The sequence below is a fragment of the Leuresthes tenuis genome, unplaced genomic scaffold (assembly GCF_036924035.1).
Source record: "Leuresthes tenuis unplaced genomic scaffold, fLeuTen1.0.hap1 SCAF_17, whole genome shotgun sequence".
In the NCBI taxonomy this organism is placed as follows: Eukaryota; Metazoa; Chordata; class Actinopteri; order Atheriniformes; family Atherinopsidae; genus Leuresthes; species Leuresthes tenuis.
The window spans coordinates 601,744-625,100 of NW_027325371.1; the positions used below are offsets into that span (position 1 = coordinate 601,744).

General features: G+C 46.6%; 1 protein-coding gene across 1 annotated transcript; it reads left to right on the top strand.

Annotated features, from left to right (window-relative positions):
• The first annotated feature begins 1,746 nt into the window (after window positions 1-1,746).
• On the top strand, window positions 1,747-12,883 carry samd14 (sterile alpha motif domain containing 14). The gene is made up of 11 exons (XM_072369546.1): window positions 1,747-2,017; window positions 3,933-3,982; window positions 5,255-5,412; window positions 5,494-5,610; window positions 5,693-5,879; window positions 5,974-6,073; window positions 6,229-6,297; window positions 6,388-6,544; window positions 11,159-11,278; window positions 11,360-11,515; window positions 11,834-12,883. The coding sequence occupies exons 2-11, from the start codon at window positions 3,946-3,948 to the stop codon at window positions 11,987-11,989; spliced, it is 1,257 nt and encodes a 418-aa protein (XP_072225647.1). The 5' UTR covers window positions 1,747-2,017; window positions 3,933-3,945; the 3' UTR covers window positions 11,990-12,883.
• Window positions 12,884-23,357: the final 10,474 nt, after the last annotated feature.

A 23,357-nucleotide genomic window follows, 5' to 3' on the forward strand; every position in this document is an offset into this window, starting at 1 on the left:
CACAGAACGTGCCTTTGAAGAACCTTTAGGAAACAAACGTTTAATCATTTGTTCACAGCTGCTGTTCTGTGATGTTAACTTACAGAAGAACTGCTGGTTCTGCTGGTTCTGGTGGTTCTGGTGGTTCTGGTTCGGTGGCTAAGTTACAGTCAGTGAATAAAGACACTTTTTACAGGCGTTTTGCATTGATAGTGAAACAGATTCTGTGAGATGTCCTCACAGGATTGTTCACCAATTTATTGATTATCATAGAATTCCTGCATCATGGTCGTCTCGTTGTGTGCAGCGTAAGCCTCGGCCAGCAGGGGGAGCTGCAGAGGAGGGGCATCTGGTGTCTGTGAGACTCCGGCCAGCAGGGGGAGCTGCAGAGGAGGGGCATCTGGTGTCTGTGAGACTCCGGCCAGCAGGGGGAGCTGCAGAGGAGGGGCATCTGGTGTCTGTGAGACTCCGGCCAGCAGGGGGAGCTGCAGAGGAGGGGCATCTGGTGTCTGTGAGACTCCGGCCAGCAGGGGGAGCTGCAGAGGAGGGGCATCTGGTGTCTGTGAGACTCCGGCCAGCAGGGGGAGCTGCAGAGGAGGGGTATCTGGTGTCTGTGAGACTCCGGCCAGCAGGGGGAGCTGCAGAGGAGGGGCATCTGGTGTCTGTGAGACTCCGGCCAGCAGGGGGAGCTGCAGAGGAGGGGCATCTGGTGTCTGTGAGACTCCGGCCAGCAGGGGGAGCTGCAGAGGAGGGGCATCTGGTATCTGTGAGACTCCGGCCAGCAGGGGGAGCTGCAGAGGAGGGGCATCTGGTGTCTGTGAGACTCCGGCCAGCAGGGGGAGCTGCAGAGGAGGGGCATCTGGTGTCTGTGAGACTCCGGCCAGCAGGGGGAGCTGCAGAGGAGGGGCATCTGGTGTCTGTGAGACTCCGGCCAGCAGGGGGAGCTGCAGAGGAGGGGCATCTGGTGTCTGTGAGACTCCGGCCAGCAGGGGGAGCTGCAGAGGAGGGGTATCTGGTGTCTGTGAGACTCCGGCCAGCAGGGGGAGCTGCAGAGGAGGGGCATCTGGTGTCTGTGAGACTCCGGCCAGCAGGGGGAGCTGCAGAGGAGGGGCATCTGGTGTCTGTGAGACTCCGGCCAGCAGGGGGAGCTGCAGAGGAGGGGCATCTGGTGTCTGTGAGACTCCGGCCAGCAGGGGGAGCTGCAGAGGAGGGGCATCTGGTGTCTGTGAGACTCCGGCCAGCAGGGGGAGCTGCAGCCTCACTCCGCAGAGGAAGGGCATCTGGTGTCTGTGAGACTCCGGCCAGCAGGGGGAGCTGCAGCCTCACTCCGCAGAGGAAGGGCATCTGGTGTCTGTGAGACTCCGGCCAGCAGGGGGAGCTGCAGCCTCACCCTCACCAGATCATTTTGGAAACATTTTTTAAAAACTATGGTGATCACACAGAGCAAATAGCCCTTCAAAAGGCCCACAAATGATTTCAGAACCTCAACAAACAGCCTCCAAAGTTCCAGATTCAGTCCAACCTGAAATTTTCATGGTTTTATCTAGTTTCTCTGAGAAAATGCAGAAAGTATTTCCCTTTCGTGTGCTTTTCCCATTATTTCCGTGACTCTGCGTCATTTGTTTCACAGCTCTTTCATCAGATTTCTCCCTCATCATGCATCACTCTTTGTCTTGTTGTGCATCCCTCCGTCTCCTCCATCCAATCCTCCGTCTCTCCTCCCCCTCCCTCCCCCTCCCTCGGCGCTCTCAGCTGTCCTTGGCGCTGCTGCTTCAGACGGAGGCTGCAGCATTCTGCTGAGTAGCGGTGAGCCAGCATTCACCAGCTCTCCCTGCAGCCGTCAGCAGACACTCTTCAGCCGAGCCCGAGGAAACTACGGCTCCCACAATCCCCTGCTGCAGCCTAAACTGCTCCCAGGCCTGAGAGAAGCCCCGTGGAACTCTGGGAGTTGCGGTCCTCATCGACCAGCTGCTGCTGGAGGCAGAGGGAGGAGAGGGTGACGTGCCATGACAACAGTCAGAGGGAGACACACAGAGAGGTGAGTCTGTCTGTTTGTTTCAGCCTGATTTCTGTCTTCTTCTGTCGGCTCTTCATCACTGCTGTCTCCTCTTCACCCTCCATCCTCATGTCTTCCACCTTCCTCGCTCTGTGTCTGTCTGACGCTGCGTTTTCCTCCTCCGGGATCGAGCGGCGCGGCGCGGCGCTCTGTTGCTTGTTTGTCTCATTACATCAGTGTGTGCGTGAGCATCTCCACCCAGCCTCCGAAGCAGCTCACAGATCAGTCCCACAGCCACAGCATGTCCTGTTCTGGTGCAGAAACTGCTGTGGTGTCAGTGGTGTTCGGGCTTCAGAAACACAGCCACAGCAGCGTCAAACTGGCACAAAACATGAGATGACACAGCATGAGACCAACCCACAGTGAAACCCCACAGCGTGGAGGAAACTGGTGCAGAAACATGACATGAAACATGTCCTGTTCCAGTTCCAGGCACTCAGAGACGTGACTGATCACAGGAACAGAGCTGAGACACAACATCAAGCCTCATGAGTGAGGAGCCCCTCATCCCATGGGTTAGGGTTAGGGTTAGCATCCCATGGGTTAGGGTTAGCATCCCATGGGTTAGGGTTAGGGTTAGCATCACATGATGCTGCTGAGAGGAAAACTGGAGCGAGGAGCCCCTCATCCCATGGGTTAGGGTTAGGGTTAGCATCCCATGGGTTAGGGTTAGGGTTAGCATCCCATGGGTTAGGGTTAGGGTTAGCATCACATGATGCTGCTGAGAGTAAAACTGGAGCGAGGAGCCCCTCATCACATGGGTTAGGGTTAGGGTTAGCATCACATGGGTTAGGGTTAGGGTTAGCATCACATGGGTTAGGGTTAGGGTTATTATCACATGATGCTGCTGAGAGTAAAACTGGAGCGAGGAGCCCCTCATCACATGGGTTAGGGTTAGGGTTAGCATCACATGGGTTAGGGTTAGGGTTAGCATCACATGTGTTAGGGTTAGCATCCCATGGGTTAGGGTTACGGTTAGCATCCCATGGGTTAGGGTTAGGGTTAGCATCACATGGGTTAGGGTTAGCATCCCATGGGTTAGGGTTACGGTTAGCATCCCATGGGTTAGGGTTAGGGTTAGCATCACATGGGTTAGGGTTAGCATCACATGGGTTAGGGTTAGGGTTAGCATCCCATGGGTTAGGGTTAGCATCACATGGTTTAGGGTTAGGGTTAGCATCACATGGGTTAGGGTTAGGGTTAGCATCCCATGGGTTAGGGTTAGGGTTAGCATCCCATGGGTTAGGGTTAGGGTTAGCATCACATCTGCTCGCTGCAGGCGGAGGCAGCAGATGGTCCTTTCTGCCATGATCTGAAATCTTTCTCCATCACCTGAGGCTGCTCCATGTTTGAACCTGTTCTGGCCCAACATGGAGAGCATCACGGGTCCATGAACACCGAGAAGCTGCACAGAAGCTCTGTGGATGAAGCCAGAAGCTTCAGATAACTGATTACAGTCTGACTCTGAGGAATATTTCCTGAACTTATTGATGATTCTCTGATGGAGTTTGGCCCAAAGCGGTGAGCCACGACCCATCCTTGTTGGAGAGGCTGAACCTTTGGTGGAAGCTGCTTTTATACCCAATCCTGACACCCTCACCTGTCAGCAGGTAACCTGCTGCTTGGAGAAGCTCCAGAAGCTGTTGCTGTGGATTCTATAAACTTTCTGTCTTTCTTTGGCTCCAGAATAGCTTTCACTGAGTGCTGCTGCTTCAGGTTCTGTTGGTTCTGCTGTTTCTTCTTGCTGTTAAATAAACTAACTAATTACAGTTTTAAGTCTTTATTGTGTTTCCGGAAACTTTCTGCTGTATTTCAGTGTTGTTTCATGAGTAAAAATGCCTGGAGCTGCTGCTTTGGTCCTTGTTGTGTTTGCTGAACCTTCTTCTTCTCTGAACAGATCGAGCTGAACCATGTCGGCCAGCCTGGACGACACAGACAGCGTGTTCGGTGAGACGCACTCGATCACTTCCTAACATCCATAATGACACATTACAGCTGTAGCTGCAGAGCTTCTGAAGAAAGAAAAAGAAAACAGGGACTGCTTTACTGCTCTGCTGCATCTCTTTGCCACCTGTTGGTCAGGAACGCTTGAATATCATTCGTTAATCAGAGCTTTGCAGCATTTTTCTGTGATAAAGCTTCAAAATGTCCTCAGGAACGCTTTGATATCATGAAAACCGTCATGATTACTGTGAGAAGTGTGTCAACTCTCTTTCAACACATATTCTGCAGGTTTCCAAGTAGAACATTTAAACCAGAAATGGATCAAATCTGCAAAAGAAAGGAAATTAAGTGAAGAAAAGAGTTCCAGTTTGTTTGGAGGTTGTGGGAGCAGCTAGTTCTGCTGATTAAGATGGTTCCAATGTTTCCTCCTGCTGTCCTCCGGTGTTTCTCCTTCCTCCCCCATCTAATATAACTTGGTCTCTGCATCCTCCCCCACTCATTCCTCTCTCCATCTCCCAGCAGTCATCTAATTTCTGTCTCATCTCTGCAGCCTTTGTTCGTTAACTCTTTAATTTCTCAGAGTCACCTGATTGTGTGTTTTACAACCACATGTGTCCCTGCTCTTCATCTCCTCGTCCTCTCAGGCTTTCCTCCCCCTCTCTCCCCCTGGGAAATAAAGCTCTGTGTGGGGGAGGAACGCCGGGAGGTCATTATATCCCACACTGACAGTTTGTTTGATAAAGACAGATTCAACTAACATTCATCACCTATTTAAAGGTAGTCATGGAGACGTATATAAAAAATCCAAAAGATAAAAAAGCAAAAAGGGAAAATGATCAACTGAAGAAGCTTCATCGGGTTAAAATCAAAGTGTGTGTTTGTGTCTAACTGTGGGCCAAAGAGATGATAATCAGAGGCCAGTCAAGGGTTGGAGCTGCTGCTTCACGGTCAGCTTGTTGAATATTTGATGGGGTGAGGAGGAGGAGGAGGTTGTTTTGCATCCATCCACAGCAGCAACACGTCTGTACTTTAAGGTTTCTGCCCCACAGGAGATTCAGGGAGTCAGACTCAACTTTCTTTCTATTTGTAACTTTAAATAAATAACTAGAATAAAAGGATTTAAGACCTTCAAGGAGCACTCAGTCATTTTCCTTGTAGTTTAAGGTGAAATGGAGGCTGAGCTGTAACTCGCCTTTTACCTCCTGTACACCACCTGGCAGAACACAGCCCCCCCACCCCTGGAGCATCAGTTCATGACTGTGGCTCCTGTTTCAGACCTGAATGAGGCGATCCCAGAGACCGAGCTGCTGGACAACAGCATCCAGAAAGGTCGTGCCCAGCTGTCCGTCAAGACACGCAGGCACCGCCCCTCCAGGTCCCGTTACCGTGACAGCGTGAGCTCCACGGAGGGCGACGACGGCTTCGACAGGAAGGTAGAGATCAGCCTGGCTCTGAGGAAGCTTCGTGTAAATACTGATTCAGAAACTCTGATGTGTGTCTGTGTGTGACATCAGGATAGCCCGCTACAGTCGGCCCGCTCACCTCTGCACCTGGCCATGCGAGGCTCCTCCCCCTCCCCTGAGTCGCTGCTGTCATCTCGAAGCCCCGCCTTCTCTTTTGATGCATCACTGGTGAGACCAATCAGAGCGCAGCACAGATTTAAAGCTTGTCATGGAAACCATGAATGAAAACAGAAATGTCTGAATGTGTCAGGGGCGCCGCTCTCCAGAGGATGGAGGCCCATCACTGGCTGCTCCACCACGGGGGCGGTACCATCAGCTGACCAATGCCACGTCTCAGGAGGCTCTGGGTACGCCAAGCAGCTCTCCATCTAAATCCTACCCCTCCTCCGACTGCTCGCCTGTCTACATGAGGAGGAACAGGAGGCCTGACAGCGAAGGTACACACCTGGAAGCACCTGATTCTTCCTGAGAGATGAAAGATTGCTGAGTCATGTTGCTCCACAGCCACTGATGTGTGTTTTTCTGTGTCAGTGTTGGTCTCTGATACGAGTCGTGACACCAGTCCAGCTGATCCCGGCAGCCCGACCGTCGTCTTTGACAAGAAGACAAAGAGACGCTTCCTGGACCTGGGGTGAGACATCATGGTCTGCCTCAGTAACCCAGCTGTTGAGTGAATTATTGGACCAGTTCAATGATATGAGATGCAATGCAGGGAGGAAACACCCTGTGGTTGTGTAGCTTGAACCTTCCTCAGCTCTGTCAGTAATCCCAGCCTCTGTGTCTCAGGGTGACGCTCAGGCGTTCATACATCAGAGTGAGGAAAGATAAAACCAACAGGTTCTCTGTGGGCAGCAGGTGGGTCCGTCGCAGACAAAACCTCCATCCACAAGTTCAGCATGTGTCACAATCCATGTTTCCTGTCCTGACGTTGTTCTCTGTCCTCAGAGAGCCGTCAGAGAGTCCATCTCGGTCCTCTGGATCCTTCGTCGCATTCTCCTGGTTCAGTGAAGGACGGGGGTCGCTCTCCTCCTCTGGGACTCCCCCATGCTCCCCCAAAATCCCCCCGCTGGGCTCCCAGAGACCCTGCAAGTCTCACTCTCAGGTAGGAAAGAAGCCCAAAACTCTGTCCCTGGTTACCTGTTGTCTTCATCTCCTCTATTTAAGACAGTTAAAAGAATAAGCATGTCTGTGTTCTTTAAATTAAACCAGGGTGCAGTGGATTTCTTTTACAGTCTGGAGGGTTCGGATTAGGAAGAGTCCGAAGGGTTAAGGTTTGGGAGAAATGACCCCAGTCTGGAGGGTTAAGGTTTGGGAGAAATGACCCCAGTCTGGAGGGATAAGGTTTGGGAGAAATGACCCCAGTCTGGAGGGTTAAGGTTTGGGAGAAATGACCCCAGTCTGGAGGGATAAGGTTTGGGAGAAATGACCCCAGTCTGGAGGGTTAAGGTTTGGGATAAATGACCCCAGTCTGGAGGGTTAAGGTTTGGCAGAAATGACCCCAGTCTGGAGGGTTAAGGTTTGGGAGAAATGACCCCAGTCTGGAGGGTTAAGGTTTGGGAGAAATGACCCCAGTCTGGAGGGATAAGGTTTGGGAGAAATGACCCCAGTCTGGAGGGTTAAGGTTTGGGAGAAATGACCCCAGTCTGGAGGGTTAAGGTTTGGGAGAAATGACCCAGTCTGGAGGTATAAGGTTTGGGAGAAATGACCCCAGTCTGGAGGGTTAAGGTTAGGGAGAAATGACCCCAGTCTGGAGGGATAAGGTTTGGGAGAAATGACCCAAGTCTGGAGGGATAAGGTTTGGCAGAAATGACCCCAGTCTGGAGGGTTAAGGTTTGGGAGAAATGACCCCAGTCTGGAGGGTTAAGGTTTGGGAGAAATGACCCCAGTCTGGAGGGTTAAGGTTTGGGAGAAATGACCCCAGTCTGGAGGGTTAAGGTTTGGGAGAAATGACCCCAGTCTGGAGGGTGAAGGTTTGGGAGAAATGACCCCAGTCTGGAGGGTGAAGGTTTGGGAGAAATGACCCCAGTCTGGAGGGATAAGGTTTGGGAGAAATGACCCCAGTCTGGAGGGTTAAGGTTTGGGAGAAATGACCCCAGTCTGGAGGGTTAAGGTTTGGGAGAAATGACCCCAGTCTGGGGGGTTAAGGTTTGGCAGAAATGACCCCAGTCTGGAGGGTTAAGGTTTGGGAGAAATGGGCGGCTTCCTACCTGGTGCAGGAGCTCTGGCGTGAAACAGTGTTTGAAAAGTTATTTATCTGAACACACACAGTTTGCAGCATGTGTGTGTTTGTGTGCATTGATTTTCCTGATTTGCTCATCTTAGATGGCAGTGGTTCCTGCAGACGTTTAACCAACAGAGTCACATGATCGCCCAGCTGTGGTTTGTGCTGTGGTTGGTGATGTATATGTGGTTAGAGCCCAGAGGACCTGTGTGCATGTGCTGTAGACACACAATCCATTCTTGGATTCTCTTGTTTCTCTTTCATCCATTTGGGTTACGACTCATCTTATTCACCATTAAAGCTCAGAGGAAAGAGCTCCATTAAGCATCCATCAGAGAGCAGCTAATGGCTCTAACAGCCGGCAGTGTGAGTCAATGTGGGTGTGCCCTGAGTGATGCCTGATTTGTGTTTTAAGAGTAAAATATATCCATATTTAAAGCATCAGTGTGCTGAGTCAAACTCTGAACAAGTCAATAATCAAACACGACTATTTGATACTATAATGTTTCTAACATTAGGACATTTTTACATGTAATTGCTCTTTTTCCATCAGCTGACCAACAGCTCAGGAAGCTAATCCATGTTTGAGCCACTGAACATCTTTATGAAGTGAAATGTTCAGCAGTTATCAGATTAATATGTCTGATCAGATACTGGGAGATTATGAGTGTTGAAAGGATGATTCTTCTTTATCTGTGTCAGTGGTTGAGGAGGTGGTGCAGGGTCTGTTTTATACTGAATGATTGTTCAGATATTACGAAGCCCCACAGGATCTCAGCTCTGTCATTCTCCACCACCTTTGGAGGTGTCTCCCACTTTGGGACTTTCAGTCCATACTCAGCTCAGGTGTTCCTGTAGAGCAGGGATGTCAAACTCCGGTCCTGGAGGGCCGCTGTCCTGCAGGTTTTAGATGTTTCCCTGCTTCAACGCACCTGAATCAGATCAATGCCTCATTAGCTGGTTTGTGCAGCACTTAACAATCTTTCTAAGAGATCCATTTAATCTGAATCAGGTGCTTTGGAGCAGGGAAACATCTAAAACCTGCAGGAAACGTCTAAAACCTGCAGGAAAATATCTGAAACCTGCAGAGAAACATCTAAAACCTGCAGGGAAACATCTGAAACCTGCAGGAAACATCTAAAACCTGCAGGGAAACATCTAAAACCTGCAGAGAAACATCTAAAACCTGCAGGGAAACAGCTAAAACCTGCAGGGAAACATCTGAAACCTGCAGGGAAACATCTGAAACCTGCAGAGAAACATCTAAAACCTGCAGGAAACATCTAAAACCTGCAGAAAACATCTAAAACCTGCAGGAAAACATCTGAAACCTGCAGAGAAACATCTAAAACCTGCAGGGAAACATCTGAAACCTGCAGGAAACATCTAAAACCTGCAGGGAAACATCTAAAACCTGCAGAGAAACATCTAAAACCTGCAGGGAAACAGCTAAAACCTGCAGGGAAACATCTGAAACCTGCAGGGAAACGTCTAAAACCTGCAGGGAAACATCTAAAACCTGCAGGGAAACGTCTAAAACCCGCAGGGAAACATCTAAAACCTGCAGAGAAACATCTAAAACCTGCAGGGAAACATCTAAAACCTGCAGGGAAACATCTAAAACCTGCAGGAAAACATCTAAAACCTGCAGAGAAACATCTAAAACCTGCAGGGAAACAGCTAAAACCTGCAGGGAAACATCTGAAACCTGCAGAGAAACATCTAGAACCTGCAGGGAAACATCTAAAACCTGCAGGGAAACATCTAGAACCTGCAGGGAAACATCTAGAACCTGCAGGGAAACATCTAAAACCTGCAGGGAAACATCTAAAACCTGCAGGAAAACATCTAAAACCTGCAGGAAAACATCTGAAACCTGCAGAGAAACATCTAAAACCTGCAGGAAACATCTAAAACCTGCAGGGAAACATCTAGAACCTGCAGGGAAACATCTAAAACCTGCAGGGAAACGTCTAAAACCCGCAGGGAAACATCTAAAACCTGCAGAGAAACATCTAAAACCTGCAGGGAAACATCTAAAACCTGCAGGGAAACATCTAAAACCTGCAGGAAAACATCTAAAACCTGCAGAGAAACATCTAAAACCTGCAGGGAAACAGCTAAAACCTGCAGGGAAACATCTGAAACCTGCAGAGAAACATCTAGAACCTGCAGGGAAACATCTAAAACCTGCAGGGAAACATCTAGAACCTGCAGGGAAACATCTAGAACCTGCAGGGAAACATCTAAAACCTGCAGGGAAACATCTAAAACCTGCAGGAAAACATCTAAAACCTGCAGGAAAACATCTGAAACCTGCAGAGAAACATCTAAAACCTGCAGGGAAACATCTAAAACCTGCAGGACAGCGGCCCTCCAGGACCGGACATATATGCTGTAGACTATTACTGGCTCGTGGTTACGGTGTTCCATGTGTGCCGTACCTGCCTGCATCTTCCACCCTGCTGCTACTGTCTCAGAGACCTACACCCGGGGTCCTGTCTGGTGTGGTGGACCCCGGCCTCAGGGCCTGTTCTGGAGCTGCTATGATTAGTACCTTCAGACCAGCCTTTTCTAACCACTGATAGGACTTCTTGACATCAGCCACTTCTTCAGTGTGTCGTTGGCACATGACGTGCAGAGGCTTATCTTTCCATAAGTTCTTGTTTCTCCTCCCGTCCTCTGGGTTTCAGCAGCCTGAGAAACTCACTTTGCAGTTCATCACATCATCTTCCTGATGTATTCCTGGCTCTGACACTCACTGGTCCCTGGCCTCCCTCCTCCATCTTGGTATACAATCTCAGGACGGGACCCATTTTTCCCTTTGTTGGTGACTTTCTCCCTCTTTGTCCGGGTTTTTATGCCAGCAGGGTATCTCAGGATGAAACCCCTTTTTCCCTTTGTTGGTGACTTTCTCCCTCTTTGTCCGGGTTTTTATGCCAGCAGGGTATCTGAGGATGAAACCCATTTTTCCCTTTGTTGGTGACTTTCTCCCTCTTTGTCCGGGTTTTTATGCCAGCAGGGTATCTCAGGATGAAACCCATTTTTCCCTTTGTTGGTGACTTTCTCCCTCTTTGTCCGGGTTTTTATGCCAGCCCAGGTCGGGCAGGACGGGCTGCTGATGGCTCAGACTTTGCCGTTTCCTTTAAACTGGCTTTTCAGGACCTCTCTTACTCTTTGGAGGTACTTGGTTGTGTCTGAATTCCTCGTGGTTACCTGTGGAACCCCAAGGTGTTGTAGTTGTCCTGATCTTCTGCTATGATGCCCTCTGGCAGTCCAGCCCCTTCAGTCATGATGATTTTGCTTCTCTTTGATATCATTCGACCTACTTTATCTAGTTTGAAGGATGTCCTTGCTGTATATCCTGCTGAGGCGTATCAGTGTGTGTAGAGGAGGTGGCTGATGGTCGCTCCACTTCAGAACCGGCATCCCATTATCCTACAGAAAGTAAATAATTGAAGCTTCATCAGTGCTTCCTGTCTCTTCCTCCTGCAGGAGTCAGCACTCAGTGAGGAGTTCTCTCCTCCGCACACCTCTTCCTCCACCTCCCCTCCGGTCGACTGCTCCTCCAGATCCTCCCACCCATACCACACCTTGTCCCAGTCCTCTGATGAGGTAACAAACACGATCTGACAGAGTGTCTCTTTGAAGTGATGTTTCTGCAGAATTCACTGCTTCTCCTCTCTTTGTGCTCAGCCCTTTGACGAACCCTCCTCTGCGATGTCCTCCTGGACGACTCAGCAGGTCTGCCAGTGGCTCAGAGCACTAAACATGGAGCAGTATGTCCCAGAATTCAGTGCCAGAGACATCGATGGAGAGCAGCTGCTGCAGATGGACGGCAGCAAGCTGAAAGTGAGGACGGTGGAATGTTGTCTTTAACGCTGAACTGTGATATCAGCAGGGTTAAAAGTAATAAAGTTCATTATCTTTGCTTATTTATTGTACACCATGACCTTTTCTGTGAAATGTGACCCCAGTTAAGCCTCCTGTGGCATCATCTGAGAAGGTTAATCGAATTTCACAACTCCTGAAACCTGTGACTGCATTAATAAATGAATGAAAGTCATAAATTTCAGGTTCCCTGAAATTGAAGTCTTCAGTTTTGGTTGCTGACTGGATTAAAACTGTTTCTAAAGAGACGTCTCGGTGCTGTCCTCTCGCCCTCTGCAGGGTCTGGGCGTGCTCAGTTCCTCCGATCGCAGCGCTCTGAAGCGTCGCATTAAAGACGTCCAAACAGCAGCAGAGAAGGAGAGAAAAGCTTTGGACAAACTGGAGAAACAGAAAGAGAAACAGCGAAGGAAAGACCAGGAGCAGCGCAAGAACTGAGCCCCACCACCAGGGGGAGGCAAAGGGGGAGGGACGAGAGAGGCAGCAGAGGTGGGAGGCAGGAAAGGGTGAGGATAGATGAAGGACAAGGGTTCAGCATTTCTGTCAGAGTGGGAGTTCAACACAATGAACAATCTGTGTTTGCACACATCCTGGAAAACCTGGAAATCCCACTTCAAGACCTGGAAAAGTGATTTCCTCAGAATGTAACTGATCTGAGGAAATGAGAGGAACAAGATGACATTCTGCAGATGTGAGGACATGAAAAGTTATCAGATGATGGAAGCATTTCAGGCTGCGTCTGTATTTAAGGTTTATTGTTACGGAAGCCTTGGAAGGACAAAAATCCAGAGCATCGCATTTCTGTTTCAGCTCGTTATTTGACCCTCAGTCATTCTGATCTTTGAAACTTTTACTGGTCAGTTTGCTGGATAATTTATTAATAAATCTGTCTGCAAAATATGAAAAGTTCCCTTAAATTTATGTTTAAGTACATTTTATCTCAAATATTCAGGATAATCTTTTATTGATGATGCTGCATTATGCATTTGGCAGACAGTTTTATCCAAAGCTCATAGGCCAGGTAGGCAGGTAGCGTAAGGGCCCAAAGACCCCCACTGGAGAGCGTACCTTTCATGCAGGAGTCAGGATTCAAACGCAGCCATCTTACACTATCCAGTCACATCTTCTGGATTTATGATCATTTACTGTTGAATCATTTGAGCTCTTCTGATATTTTAATTCTAATTTCCCTTTTGGATCAATAAAGTACTTCCATTTTTCTTTCTTTTGATTTATTTTCTTCATGTCTGTGCTTCGTCCTTTGGGGCTTCCGTTGTTTTTACAATAAATTTGATTTGGTCTGATCACATGGTCTCTTTGTCCCAGCAGCTCCTCGCTGCTTCTTACAAACTGTGCTTTGATGCTGACCAATCACAGCTTTCAGTGGTCCACAGCCCGTGTGATGTCATCCATAAGGAGGATCCAGGGGCTGATATCTGAAGATGGAGCATCTGGATAAGGCTTTGAATAGCGTCCAGGGGCCTCATGTACAAAGGGGGCGTAAAAGTGGCGAACACACTTTTTCACGTCAACGATCAGATCAAGAGCGAAATGCTTAGTTTATGCTTCTCCGTCACGTCAACGGCGAAGCGCTGTGTCGAGGGAACGCGTTGCTCTGCAGTTCACCGCCACGCCTCTAGGGGGTGTGGCTGAGTGTGGTTTCAGCCGAATCTTTGCTTTTTCTTCACAGTTAACAACAGTAACCGATGGCAGGTGCAGCAGCTGTATCTGCAGCTGGAGCTCATCAATACTGAAGAACAAATGCTTAAATTGCAAATGTTGAAGCAGGCGACAGAGAAGATGTTTGCGGGGGGGCGGTCTGTACGACCGGCCGAGAATGATCGGGTGAATTTACAACCTGCTTCACCCACTGAGGGACCCGGATGAACAAATGCACTTTCAATACTTTCAAACGTCAACGGGCCGATTTGACGAGCTTCGCCATCGAAATGACGGAGAAGCATAAACTAAGCTTTAGATTTGCTCTCTTTCTGAGGACTTTCATGGGAGAAGGTCACTGACCAACTCTCTCCAGGGGTCAGCAAGCCTCCCTCCTCCACATCAGAAAGGATTTCCTTTAGCTGCTAAAAATAACGGCCGATTTTAGAAATAAATCGGACCTTTTCCTTTAGCTGCCAAAAATAACGGCCGATTTTAGAAATAAATCGGACCTTTTCCTTTAGCTGCTAAAAATAACGGCCGATTTTAGAAATAAATCGGACCTTTTCCTTTAGCTGCTAAAAATAACGGCCGATTTTAGAAATAAATCGGACCTTTTCCTTCAGTTGCTAAAAATAACGGCCGATTTTAGAAATAAATCGGACCTTTTCCTTTAGCTGCTAAAAATAACGGCCGATTTTAGAAATAAATCGGACCTTTTCCTTTAGCTGCTAAAAATAACGGCCGATTTTAGAAATAAATCGGACCTTTTCCTTTAGCTGCTAAAAATAACGGCCGATTTTAGAAATAAATCGGACCTTTTCCTTCAGCTGCTAAAAATAACGGCCGATTTTAGAAATAAATCGGACCTTTTCCTTTAGCTGCTAAAAATAACGGCCGATTTTAGAAATAAATCGGACCTTTTCCTTCAGCTGCTAAAAATAACGGCCGATTTTAGAAATAAATCGGACCTTTTCCTTTAGCTGCTAAAAATAACGGCCGATTTTAGAAATAAATCGGACCTTTTCCTTTAGCTGCTAAAAATAACGGCCGATTTTAGAAATAAATCGGACCTTTTCCTTTAGCTGCTAAAAATAACGGCCGATTTTAGAAATAAATCGGACCTTTTCCTTTAGCTGCTAAAAATAACGGCCGATTTTAGAAATAAATCGGACCTTTTCCTTTAGCTGCTAAAAATAACGGCCGATTTTAGAAATAAATCGGACCTTTTCCTTTAGCTACTATAAATAACGGCCGATTTTAGAAATAAATCGGACCTTTTCCTTTAGCTGCTAAAAATAACGGCCGATTTTAGAAATAAATCGGACCTTTACCTTTAGCTGCCAAAAATAACGGCCGATTTTAGAAATAAATCGGACCTTTTCCTTTAGCTGCTAAAGGGACAGCGGATTTTAGAAATAAATCGGACCTTTTCCTTTAGCTGCTAAAAATAACGGCCGATTTTAGAAATAAATCGGACCTTTTCCTTTAGCTGCTAAAGGGACGGCCGATTTTAGAAATAAATCGGACCTTTACCTTTAGCTGCTAAAAATAACGGCCGATTTTAGAAATAAATCGGACCTTTTCCTTTAGCTGCTAAAAATAACGGCCGATTTTAGAAATAAATCGGACCTTTTCCTTTAGCTACTATAAATAACGGCCGATTTTAGAAATAAATCGGACCTTTTCCTTTAGCTGCTAAAAATAACGGCCGATTTTAGAAATAAATCGGACCTTTTCCTTTAGCTGCTAAAGGGACGGCCGATTTTAGAAATAAATCGGACCTTTACCTTTAGCTGCTAAAAATAACGGCCGATTTTAGAAATAAATCGGACCTTTTCCTTTAGCTGCTAAAAATAACGGCCGATTTTAGAAATAAATCGGACCTTTTCCTTTAGCTACTATAAATAACGGCCGATTTTAGAAATAAATCGGACCTTTTCCTTTAGCTGCTAAAAATAACGGCCGATTTTAGAAATAAATCGGACCTTTTCCTTTAGCTGCTAAAGGGACGGCCGATTTTAGAAATAAATCGGACCTTTACCTTTAGCTGCTAAAAATAACGGCCGATTTTAGAAATAAATCGGACCTTTTCCTTTAGCTGCTAAAAATAACGGCCGATTTTAGAAATAAATCGGACCTTTTCCTTTAGCTACTATAAATAACGGCCGATTTTAGAAATAAATCGGACCTTTTCCTTCAGTTGCTAAAAATAACGGCCGATTTTAGAAATAAATCGGACCTTTTCCTTTAGCTGCTAAAAATAACGGCCGATTTTAGAAATAAATCGGACCTTTTCCTTTAGCTACTATAAATAACGGCCGATTTTAGAAATAAATCGGACCTTTTCCTTTAGCTGCTAAAAATAACGGCCGATTTTAGAAATAAATCGGACCTTTTCCTTTAGCTGCTAAAGGGACGGCCGATTTTAGAAATAAATCGGACCTTTTCCTTTAGCTGCCAAAAATAACGGCCGATTTTAGAAATAAATCGGACCTTTTCCTTCAGCTGCTAAAAATAACGGCCGATTTTAGAAATAAATCGGACCTTTTCCTTTAGCTGCTAAAAATAACGGCCGATTTTAGAAATAAATCGGACCTTTTCCTTTAGCTGCTAAAAATAACGGCCGATTTTAGAAATAAATCGGACCTTTTCCTTTAGCTGCTAAAAATAACGGCCGATTTTAGAAATAAATCGGACCTTTTCCTTTAGCTGCTAAAAATAACGGCCGATTTTAGAAATAAATCGGACCTTTTCCTTTAGCTGCTAAAAATAACGGCCGATTTTAGAAATAAATCGGACCTTTTCCTTTAGCTACTATAAATAACGGCCGATTTTAGAAATAAATCGGACCTTTTCCTTTAGCTGCTAAAAATAACGGCCGATTTTAGAAATAAATCGGACCTTTACCTTTAGCTGCCAAAAATAACGGCCGATTTTAGAAATAAATCGGACCTTTTCCTTTAGCTGCTAAAGGGACAGCGGATTTTAGAAATAAATCGGACCTTTTCCTTTAGCTGCTAAAAATAACGGCCGATTTTAGAAATAAATCGGACCTTTTCCTTTAGCTGCTAAAGGGACGGCCGATTTTAGAAATAAATCGGACCTTTACCTTTAGCTGCTAAAAATAACGGCCGATTTTAGAAATAAATCGGACCTTTTCCTTTAGCTGCTAAAAATAACGGCCGATTTTAGAAATAAATCGGACCTTTTCCTTTAGCTACTATAAATAACGGCCGATTTTAGAAATAAATCGGACCTTTTCCTTTAGCTGCTAAAAATAACGGCCGATTTTAGAAATAAATCGGACCTTTTCCTTTAGCTGCTAAAGGGACGGCCGATTTTAGAAATAAATCGGACCTTTACCTTTAGCTGCTAAAAATAACGGCCGATTTTAGAAATAAATCGGACCTTTTCCTTTAGCTGCTAAAAATAACGGCCGATTTTAGAAATAAATCGGACCTTTTCCTTTAGCTACTATAAATAACGGCCGATTTTAGAAATAAATCGGACCTTTTCCTTTAGCTGCTAAAAATAACGGCCGATTTTAGAAATAAATCGGACCTTTTCCTTTAGCTGCTAAAGGGACGGCCGATTTTAGAAATAAATCGGACCTTTACCTTTAGCTGCTAAAAATAACGGCCGATTTTAGAAATAAATCGGACCTTTTCCTTTAGCTGCTAAAAATAACGGCCGATTTTAGAAATAAATCGGACCTTTTCCTTTAGCTACTATAAATAACGGCCGATTTTAGAAATAAATCGGACCTTTTCCTTCAGTTGCTAAAAATAACGGCCGATTTTAGAAATAAATCGGACCTTTTCCTTTAGCTGCTAAAAATAACGGCCGATTTTAGAAATAAATCGGACCTTTTCCTTTAGCTACTATAAATAACGGCCGATTTTAGAAATAAATCGGACCTTTTCCTTTAGCTGCTAAAAATAACGGCCGATTTTAGAAATAAATCGGACCTTTTCCTTTAGCTGCTAAAGGGACGGCCGATTTTAGAAATAAATCGGACCTTTTCCTTTAGCTGCCAAAAATAACGGCCGATTTTAGAAATAAATCGGACCTTTTCCTTCAGCTGCTAAAGGGACGGCCGATTTTAGAAATAAATCGGACCTTTTCCTTTAGCTGCTAAAAATAACGGCCGATTTTAGAAATAAATCGGACCTTTTCCTTTAGCTGCTAAAAATAACGGCCGATTTTAGAAATAAATCGGACCTTTTCCTTTAGCTGCTAAAGGGACGGCCGATTTTAGAAATAAATCGGACCTTTTCCTTTAGCTGCCAAAAATAACGGCCGATTTTAGAAATAAATCGGACCTTTTCCTTCAGCTGCTAAAGGGACGGCCGATTTTAGAAATAAATCGGACCTTTTCCTTTAGCTGCTAAAAATAACGGCCAATTTTAGAAATAAATCGGACCTTTTCCTTCAGCTGCTAAAGGGACGGCATCATGGGAGCTCCCCCAGCAGGCTGGGCCTATAGCAGCAGAACTATGGGATGTTTCAGGCTCACCTGAGCCATCCCTAACTATAAGCTTTATCAGAAAGGAAAGTTCCAGCCTGATCTTAAAGGTAGAGAGGGTGTCTGCTTCCTGAAGGCAAACTGGCAGCTGGTTCCACAGAGAGGGGCCTGATAACTGAAGGCTCTGCCTCCCATTCTGCTTTTAGGGGCCTGATAACTGAAGGCTCTGCCTCCCATTCTGCTTTTAGGGGCCTGATAACTGAAGGCTCTGCCTCCCATTCTGCTTTTAGGGGCCTGATAACTGAAGGCTCTGCCTCCCAGTCTGCTTTTAGGGGCCTGATAACTGAAGGCTCTGCCTCCCATTCTGCTTTTAGGGGCCTGATAACTGAAGGCTCTGCCTCCCAGTCTGCTTTTAGGGGCCTGATAACTGAAGGCTCTGCCTCCCGTTCTGCTTTTAGGGGCCTGATAACTGAAGGCTCTGCCTCCCATTCTGCTTTTAGGGGCCTGATAACTGAAGGCTCTGCCTCCCATTCTGCTTTTAGGGGCCTGATAACTGAAGGCTCTGCCTCCCATTCTGCTTTTAGGGGCCTGATAACTGAAGGCTCTGCCTCCCATTCTGCTTTTAGGGGCCTGATAACTGAAGGCTCTGCCTCCCATTCTGCTTTTAGGGGCCTGATAACTGAAGGCTCTGCCTCCCATTCTGCTTTTAGGGGCCTGATAACTGAAGGCTCTGCCTCCCAGTCTGCTTTTAGGGGCCTGATAACTGAAGGCTCTGCCTCCCATTCTGCTTTTAGGGGCCTGATAACTGAAGGCTCTGCCTCCCAGTCTGCTTTTAGGGGCCTGATAACTGAAGGCTCTGCCTCCCATTCTGCTTTTAGGGGCCTGATAACTGAAGGCTCTGCCTCCCAGTCTGCTTTTAGGGGCCTGATAACTGAAGGCTCTGCCTCCCGTTCTGCTTTTAGGGGCCTGATAACTGAAGGCTCTGCCTCCCATTCTGCTTTTAGGGGCCTGATAACTGAAGGCTCTGCCTCCCATTCTGCTTTTAGGGGCCTGATAACTGAAGGCTCTGCCTCCCATTCTGCTTTTAGGGGCCTGATAACTGAAGGCTCTGCCTCCCATTCTGCTTTTAGGGGCCTGATAACTGAAGGCTCTGCCTCCCATTCTGCTTTTAGGGGCCTGATAACTGAAGGCTCTGCCTCCCATTCTGCTTTTAGGGGCCTGATAACTGAAGGCTCTGCCTCCCATTCTGCTTTTAGGGGCCTGATAACTGAAGGCTCTGCCTCCCATTCTGCTTTTAGGGGCCTGATAACTGAAGGCTCTGCCTCCCATTCTGCTTTTAGGGGCCTGATAACTGAAGGCTCTGCCTCCCGTTCTGCTTTTAGGGGCCTGATAACTGAAGGCTCTGCCTCCCATTCTGCTTTTAGGGGCCTGATAACTGAAGGCTCTGCCTCCCATTCTGCTTTTAGGGGCCTGATAACTGAAGGCTCTGCCTCCCATTCTGCTTTTAGGGGCCTGATAACTGAAGGCTCTGCCTCCCATTCTGCTTTTAGGGGCCTGATAACTGAAGGCTCTGCCTTTTTTATTTTTAAAATAAACTATTTAGGTCCCAACACTGACTCCTGGAGGAGACCACAAGCAATGTCCAAACGTTTCACTTCACAAAGTGTGACTCAAATAACTCTCCAATCAGAAGTGAATTGTCTTTCATAAGTCTGGGAATAACACACCACATATTGCATCTGGTGCCAGTGATGCTGATCTGCCTGATCTTAACCTGTACTGTCAGCAGTTCATGTTTGTCTTTAAAGTTTTCCTTTTGAGGTGGTTAAAAAGTGGAGTTTGTGAAGTGGTGTCTGCTTCCAGGTTTGTACTGAAGAATAACTGAAATTTACTGGTGTGAAATACTAAATCACAGATGTATGTGGAGGGTTTATAAGTGGTGTCACATCAATATCATTACAATCCAAAGACTTCTTCTTCTTACATTTCTTAACAGTTTCATAAATTAGGTTTTCACCCACAGCTGTGAGGAACAGCAGATTTTCCTCTGCTGTCCCAGGATCAGTTTCAGTTTAAATCTGGTCCAACAGTCGTTATTGAAGTGGTTTGCCTCAAATCCAGATTATATTCTTATTTGTCTTTGTCAATAAAGAGGTTAGGGATAGTTACTTTGCTGATCCCCACATACTGTGAATATTATTTCTATCATTGCCTAATAGTCTCTAAAAATATCCATTCTTACTAGATCTTATAATACTAATTATTAAAACTTTATTATTTACTTTTTATATCTAATTTCAGTAACTTCAGAAACATGAAGGATGATGTGGAGATCTCATAAAAAACTCAGTCCTGACGGCAGAAAGGCCATCGCTGATCAGGTGAAAGGAAGTACAGCTGCAACAGCTGGGTGGTGGCGGTGGTGTACCCACAGACTGAAAGAGTGACCTTAACTCTACCCACAGACTGAAAGAGTGACCTTAACCCTACCCACAGACTGAAAGAGTGACCTCAACTCTACCCACAGACTGAAAGAGTGACCTTAACCCTACCCACGGACAGAAAGAGTGACCTTAACCCTACCCACAGACTGAAAGACTGACCTTAACCCTACCCACAGACTGAAAGAGTGACCTTAACCCTACCCACAGACTGAAAGAGTGACCTCAACTCTACCCACAGACTGAAAGAGTGACCTTAACCCTGCCCACAGATTGAAAGAGTGACCTTAACCCTACCCACAGACTGAAAGAGTGACCTTAACCCTACCCACAGACTGAAAGAGTGACCTCAACTCTACCCACAGACTGAAAGAGTGACCTAAACCCTGCCCACAGATTGAAAGAGTGACCTCAACTCTACCCACAGACTGAAAGAGTGACCTTAACCCTACCCACAGACTGAAAGAGTGACCTTAACTCTACCCACAGACTGAAAGAGTGACCTTAACCCTACCCACGGACAGAAAGAGTGACCTTAACCCTACCCACAGACTGAAAGAGTGACCTTAACCCTACCCGCAGACTGAAAGACTGACCTTAACCCTACCCACAGACTGAAAGAGTGACCTTAACCCTACCCACAGACTGAAAGAGTGACCTCAACTCTACCCACAGACTGAAAGAGTGACCTTAACCCTGCCCACAGATTGAAAGAGTGACCTTAACCCTACCCACAGACTGAAAGAGTGACCTTAACCCTACCCACAGACTGAAAGAGTGACCTCAACTCTACCCACAGACTGAAAGAGTGACCTAAACCCTGCCCACAGATTGAAAGAGTGACCTCAACTCTACCCACAGACTGAAAGAGTGACCTTAACCCTACCCACAGACTGAAAGAGTGACCTTAACTCTACCCACAGACTGAAAGAGTGACCTTAACCCTACCCACGGACAGAAAGAGTGACCTTAACCCTACCCACGGACAGAAAGAGTGACCTTAACCCTACCCACAGACTGAAAGACTGACCTTAACCCTACCCGCAGACTGAAAGACTGACCTTAACCCTACCCACAGACTGAAAGAGTGACCTTAACCCTACCCACAGACTGAAAGAGTGACCTCAACTCTACCCACAGACTGAAAGAGTGACCTTAACCCTGCCCACAGATTGAAAGAGTGACCTTAACCCTACCCACAGACTGAAAGAGTGACCTTAACCCTACCCACAGACTGAAAGAGTGACCTTAACTCTACCCACAGACTGAAAGAGTGACCTTAACTCTACCCACAGACTGAAAGAGTGACCTTAACCCTACCCACAGACTCAAAGAGTGACCTTAACCCTACCCACAGACTGAAAGAGTGACCTAAACCCTACCCAACGCCTGAAAGAGTGACCTTAACCCTACCAAAAGACTGAAAGAGTGAACTCAACTCTACCCACAGACTGAAAGAGTGACCTTAACTCTACCCACAGACTAAAAGAGTGACCTCAACTCTACCCACAAACTGAAAGAGTGACCTCAACTCTACCCACAGACTTAAAGAGTGACCTTAACCCTATCCACAGACTGAAAGAGTGATCTTAACCCTATCCACAGACTGAAAGAGTGACCTTAAGCCTACCCACAGACTGAAAGAGTGACCTAAACCCTACCCAACGCCTGAAAGAGTGACCTTAACCCTACCAAAAGACTGAAAGAGTGACCTCAACTCTACCCACAGACTTAAAGAGTGACCTCAACTCTACCCACAGCCTGAAAGAGTGACCTTAACCCTACCCACAGACTGAAAGAGTGACCTTAACCCTACCCACAGACTGAAAGCGTGACCTTAACCCTACCCACAGACTGAAAGAGTGACCTTAACCCTACCCACAGACTCAAAGAGTGACCTTAACCCTACCCGCAGACTGAAAGAGTGACCTTAACCCTATCCACAGACTGAAAGAGTGACCTTAACCCTACCCGCAGACTGAAAGAGTGACCTTAACTCTACCCACAGACTGAAAGAGTGACCTTAACCCTACCCACAGACTTAAAGAGTGACCTTAATCCTACCCGCAGACTGAAAGAGTGACCTTAACCCTATCCACAGACTGAAAGAGTGACCTTAACCCTACCAAAAGACTGAAAGAGTGACCTCAACTCTACCCACAGACTAAAAGAGTGACCTTAACCCTACCAAAAGACTGAAAGAGTGACCTCAACTCTACCCACAGACTGAAAGAGTGACCTCAACTCTACCCACAGACTGAAAGAGTGACCTTAACTCTACCCACAGACTGAAAGAGTGACCTTAACTCTACCCACAGCCTGAAAGAGTGACCTTAACCCTACCCACAGACTGAAAGAGTGACCTTAACCCTACCCACAGACTGAAAGAGTGACCTTAACCCTACCCGCAGACTGAAAGAGTGACCTTAACTCTACCCACAGACTGAAAGAGTGACCTTAACCCTACCCACAGACTTAAAGAGTGACCTTAACCCTACCCGCAGACTGAAAGAGTGACCTTAACCCTATCCACAGACTGAAAGAGTGACCTTAACCCTACCAAAAGACTGAAAGAGTGACCTCAACTCTACCCACAGACTAAAAGAGTGACCTTAACCCTACCAAAAGACTGAAAGAGTGACCTCAACTCTACCCACAGACTGAAAGAGTGACCTCAACTCTACCCACAGACTGAAAGAGTGACCTTAACTCTACCCACAGACTGAAAGAGTGACCTTAACTCTACCCACAGCCTGAAAGAGTGACCTTAACCCTACCCACAGACTGAAAGAGTGACCTTAACCCTACCCACAGACTGAAAGAGTGACCTTAACCCTATCCACAGACTGAAAGAATGACCTTAACCCTACCCACAGACTGAAAGAGTGACCTTAACTCTACCCACAGACTGAAAGAGTGACCTTAACTCTACCCACAGCCTGAAAGAGTGACCTTAACCCTACCCACAGACTGAAAGAGTGACCTTAACCCTACCCACAGACTGAAAGAGTGACCTTAACCCTATCCACAGACTGAAAGAATGACCTTAACCCTACCCACAGACTGAAAGAGTGACCTTAACCCTACCCACAGACTGAAAGAGTGACCTCAACTCTACCCACAGACTGAAAGACTTACCTCAACTCTACCCACAGACTAAAAGAGTGACCTTAACCCTACCAAAAGACTGAAAGAGTGACCTCAACTCTACCCACAGACTGAAACAGTGACCTCAACT

What these genes read in the sequence shown, in the direction of transcription:
- samd14 (XM_072369546.1), top strand. Translation starts at nt 3,946, where the DNA reads ATGTCGGCCAGCCTGGACGACACAGACAGCGTGTTCG. An exon ending in ACGACGGCTTCGACAGGAAG is followed by an intron (nt 5,413 to 5,493) that starts GTAGAGATCAGC and finishes GTGTGACATCAG; the next exon opens with GATAGCCCGCTACAGTCGGC. An exon ending in CAGGAGGCCTGACAGCGAAG is followed by an intron (nt 5,880 to 5,973) that starts GTACACACCTGG and finishes TTTCTGTGTCAG; the next exon opens with TGTTGGTCTCTGATACGAGT.